This window comes from Hemitrygon akajei, unplaced genomic scaffold, assembly GCF_048418815.1.
Source record: "Hemitrygon akajei unplaced genomic scaffold, sHemAka1.3 Scf000050, whole genome shotgun sequence".
In the NCBI taxonomy this organism is placed as follows: Eukaryota; Metazoa; Chordata; class Chondrichthyes; order Myliobatiformes; family Dasyatidae; genus Hemitrygon; species Hemitrygon akajei.
This window is the reverse complement of record NW_027331936.1, coordinates 149,183-154,283: the sequence shown is the minus strand read 5'-3', so window position 1 is coordinate 154,283 and position 5,101 is coordinate 149,183. Positions and strand designations below refer to the sequence as shown.

The 5,101-nt window shown below is 44.9% G+C and overlaps 1 protein-coding gene across 1 annotated transcript; it reads left to right on the top strand.

The window, feature by feature from the left end:
* Positions 1 to 3,239: 3,239 nt before the first annotated feature.
* On the top strand, positions 3,240 to 4,842 carry LOC140721149 (uncharacterized; the record flags this gene model as incomplete). The annotated part of the gene is made up of 1 exon (XM_073036028.1): positions 3,240 to 4,842. A coding segment is annotated over one exon (879 nt), but the record flags the coding sequence as incomplete, so codon positions are not given.
* Between the last annotated feature and the right edge of the window lie 259 nt (positions 4,843 to 5,101).

The window sequence follows — 5,101 nt, the reverse complement described above, 5'->3', positions numbered from 1 at the left end:
AGTGTTGATTCCAGGTGTTGATCCATGCCCTGAACACATCCACCTTTCCTACGCTGCTCCTTCCATTGAAACATACAGGGCTCAGCATATTCACTGCACCATGCTCAACTTTTTCTTTCCTGACTTTGTCTGAGGCCTGAACATCTGTCTCCACAACCTCTCTACTATCTGTTCTGTTATTCAGGCGCCCATTCCCCCTGCTACTTTAGGTTAATCCTCCTTACCCCCACCTCCCAGCATGCACCTCAAAGCATCACCCCTTTGGCTTTCCTCTCCCAGATCAATAAAAAGGAGGTGCATACCAGGTACAGGCAGAGAGGAATAAATGGGGTACTTATGAAATACAGGAAATTCAAGTGAACACTGATGAAAGAAACAAAAGAAGGCATGAGGTTGCCCCAGCAGACAAGGTGAAGGAGAATCCTCAGGGATTCTGCAGATATGTTAAGAGCAAAACGATTGCATGGGAAAAAATTAATTCTCTGGAAGATCAGAATGGTAATCCATAAGAAGGGATAACATAGACGGGGAGATTTTTTTTGCATCCGTATTTACTCAAGAGCTGAACACAGAGTCTACAGAAGTGAGGCAAAGCTGCATCAACTTCATGGACCCTGTACAGATTACAGAGGTGGAGGGATTTGCTGTCTTGAGGCAAATTAGTGTGGATCAATCCCCAGGGCCTGACAAGTTGTTCACTAGGACCCTGCGGAAGACAAGTGCAGAAATTATCGGGGCCTAAGCACAGATATTTAAATCATCCTTAGTGACAGGTGAGGTACTGGAGGATTGGAGGACAGACAATGTTGTTCTGCTGTTCAAGAAAGGCTGTAAAAATAAACTAGGAAGTTATACGTTGGTGAGCTTGACATCAGTACTGGGAAAGTTATTGGAATGTGTGTGCAGTAACCAAGTATATACTGTAAGTATTTGGATAGTTGTGGACTGATAAAGGATAGACAGCATGGCTCTCGCCAATCTTATAGAGTCTCTCGAGGAAGTTATCAGGAAAGTGGATGAAGGCAAGGCAGTGGATGTTGTCTACATGGACTTTAGCAAGGCACTTGACAAAGTCTCATATGGGAGGTTGGTCAAGAAGTTTCAGTCACTCAGCATTCAAGATGAGACAGTAAATTGGATGAGACACTGTCTTTGGGAGAAGCCAGAGTGTGGTAGCAGATGGTTGCCTCTGTGACTGGAAGCCTGTGTCTAGTGGTTGCCAAAGGGATCAGTGCTGGATCTGTTGTTGTTTGTCATCTACATCAGTAATCTGGATGATAGTGTGGTTAACTGGATCAGCAAATTTGTGGATGACAACAAGACTGGGGGTTTAGCGGACTGCAATAAGACTATCATGGCTTGCAGTGTGATCTGGACCAGGTGGAAAAATGGTTTTAGAAATGGAAAATGGAATTCAATGCAGACCAGTGTGAGTTGTTGCACTTTGGTATGAGCTACCAAGGGAGGTCTTTCACAGTGACTGGTCGGGCACGGAGGAGTGTTGTAGAAGAAAATGACCTGGGAATACAAGTCCTTAATTCACTGAAAGTGGTATCACAGTTAGATAGAGATGGAAGGAAAGATTTTAGTTCATTGGCCTGCATGAACCATATACTGACAATAGATGGTTGACTTGTAGAAGACATTGGTGAGGCCTTATTTGGAGTATTCTGTGCAGTTTTGGTCACCTACCTACAGGAAAGATGTAAAAGAAGTTCAGAGATTTCAGAGAAAATTCACTAGGATGTTGCCATGTCTGGAGGACTTGGATTATAAGGAAAGATTGAACAAATCAGGACTTTATTCCTTGGAATGTAGAAGATTGAGGGGAGATTTGATTGTGATAGAGGGGCATAGATAGTTTAAATGCAAGCTGGCTTTCTCCACTGAGATGGGGGTGGGACTACAACCAGAGGCCATGGGTTAAGGGTGAAAGTTGAAACGTTAAAGGGAACATGAGGGGAAACTTCTTCACACAGACGGTCATCCGGGTGTGGAATGAGCAGCCAGCACAAGTGGTGCATGCAAGCACAATTTCAACATTTAAGAGGTTTGTGCAGGTACCTGGATGGTAAGGGTTTGGGAGTGGGCAATTTAAATAGTTCTGCATAAACTAGATGGCCCAAAGGGCCTGTTTCTGTGCTGTAATTTTCTATGACTGTGACAAGAACCTGAAATAATACAAAAATTCACTCTAAATCCTTTTAACCGACGTGCGGACCAACCATTCATCTCAGCAGGAATTTTTTATATGGTGTTAAAACTGTGGCACTTTAAGTTAATAATACATAAAAGAAAATCCCAGATGCACGTCAAGAAAGACTATTTGTGTGAGACTGTTTTTGTTACTGTGGGGCCAGGCACCCTTGCAGTTCAGCAGGAGGGGGGAATAATACCAATGGAGAGAGTCAAACTGAGTGAGGGTTCAAATTGGAGATGGCCAAAATGCCCCATTCTTATAGAGACAGGAAGAGCATCAGAGAATTGATGGTCATTCCAGATACCAGCACTCTGCCCAGTCAGGAGATGATATCTCTGTCCAGCTTGGGTTGAACCTCACTGTAACAGTGTGATACCAGATCAAACCTTGGCAACTCAAGTAATTTCAACTGAAATATTGTCCTAAACCCATTGATGGATTTTGCAAATCTTTTTACAGGTTAAAAAGGAGAAGGAATTTGTCTCCAGGAAGCTCAAACATGACACACCAGTTTTGCTGTTTCTGTCTAGGTATTTAAGAAGTGGAGCAAGGGATTCAATCGACCATCCTTCCTGCTCAGACAGTGGGGATGGATTCACTCGGTTAACTGACCAACTGGCACACCCGTCATTTTACACAGGAGAAAGGCCGTTCACCTTCTCAGACAGTGGGAATGGATTCACTCGGTCATCTCAACTGAAGGTACATCAGCAAGTTCACACTGGGCAAGGCCATTCACCTGTTCTGTGCGTGAGAAAGGATTCATTCAGTTTTCCCACTGTGGACACACCAGTCATGTCACACCAGGCAGAGTCTTGTCATCTGCTGAATTTCTGGGAAAAGATTCACTCAGTCATCTGACCTAATGGCTCACCAGCGAGTTCAAACCAGGGAGCGGCCATTCACTTGCTCAGTCTGTGGGAAGAGATTCATTAAATCATCCCACCTGCTGAGTCATCAGCGAGTTCACACTGGGGAGAAGCCGTTCACCTGCTCAGAATGTGGGAAGAGATTCACTGAGTTATCCAACCTACAGAATCATCAGCGAGTTCACACTGGGGAGAGGCCGTTCACCTGCTCAGAATGTGGGAAGGGATTCAGTCAGTCATCCCACCTGCAGAAACACCAGCGAGTTCACACTGGGGAGAAACCGTTCACCTGCTCAGACTGTGGGAAGAGCTTCACTCACTTATGCAACTTACAGAATCATCCGCGAGTTCACACAGGGGAGAGGCCGTTCACCTGCTCAGAATGTGGGAAGGGATTCACTCAGTCATCCCACCTGCAGAGACATCAGCGAGTTCACACTGGGGAGAAGCCATTCACCTGCTCAGTCTGTGGGAAGGGATTCACTGATTCATCCACCCGGCAGAAACATCAGCGAGTTCACACTGGGGAGAAGTTGTTCACCTGCTCAGAATGTGGGAAGGGATTCACAGATTCATCCTGCCTACTGGTACATCAGCGAGTTCACACTGGGGAGAAGCCATTCACCTGCTCAGAATGTGGGAAGGGATTCACTCAGTCATCCCACCTGCAGAGACATCAGCGAGTTCACACTGGGGAGAAGCCATTCACCTGCTCAGAATGTGGGAAGAGATTCACTCAATCTTCCACCCTACAGGCACACCAGCGAATTCACACTGGGGAGAAGCCATTCACTTGCTCAGTCTGTGGGAAACGATTCAGTCTGTCATTCCAACTACTGAAACACCAGCGAGTTCACACAGGGGAAAGGCCGTTCGCCTGCTCAAAATGTGGGAAGAGATTCACTGGATCATCCAACCTACAGAGACATCAGCAAGTTCACACTGGGGAGAAGCCGTTCACTTGCTCAGTCTGGGGGAAGGGATTCACTCAGTCGTCCCAACTACTTGCTCACCAGTCAGTTCACAGTGGGGACGGGCCGTTGTTATGAATCCCTGGGTTGCGTTTGCTGTGGACTGTCATTTTAAGAGACAGAGATTAAGAAGGTGAATCAGTCTGACTTGCAGCTTGTTTACATTGCTCGCAGATTGTTTCGATTTAACTGAGGACACAGACTCTCAGAGACAGATGGAGACGAAGGAGGCAAAATCGAAGGATTGAAACTAGGGAACTAGTGGCCAAGGGTCACTGTTTGGAAACTTCCTATGCCCACAAGGGTGGGTTAATTATCGATTCACCGTACATTGAATGTGTAGTTGTCACCTCGTTTGATCCATAGGAGTGGATCTGATTTGGGGTGTCCTGTGAAGACCACTGATGTGTTAACCCTTGCCTGGGTGTGTTGTGGTAATTCACTTGAAGACGATACCCCTTGTGACAAGTCACTTTTGGTGAAAAATCGTATGTGGGTTTGGAACGACGACAAATAAAATCTACAGAGACTGTTCTCTCGTTTTACTACCATGGAACCTGTGGAATTCGACATAATTGCCTTCTCTTAACATTTTCCTTGGATTACAAATATCTCTCTCATCACCTATTCCATGGATGAACTGAACTTTCATACTTTACCATCCCAAGACTCCAAGCCTTGTTTCCCCCGAGCTCAATAGTTTGGGAGTTATATTTAAACAGATATATACACATAATACTTTTAACTTCTGTTTATCTTGTTTAAGTTACTATATTACAAGTAGATTCTAATAAAGATAGCTTTAGCATCAAAAACAGACTCCAGTTATAGTCTGTTGCTGCTGGTTCATTTCTAAAACGTTACGATTCGTAACAAAATTGGGGCCTGCATCCAGTATATGAGCAGATTTGGGGGCGTATTCATTAATTATCAATTTCATCCCTTTTCATTTCTTTGTGTGTGGAAAATCAGCAGCAATGGATGCTGATAGATGTCTGTAAGCACCAACCTCTGAGGCATTAGAGGATGCCAGAAGGATTGAGTTGTTGAGCTTTGCTAGA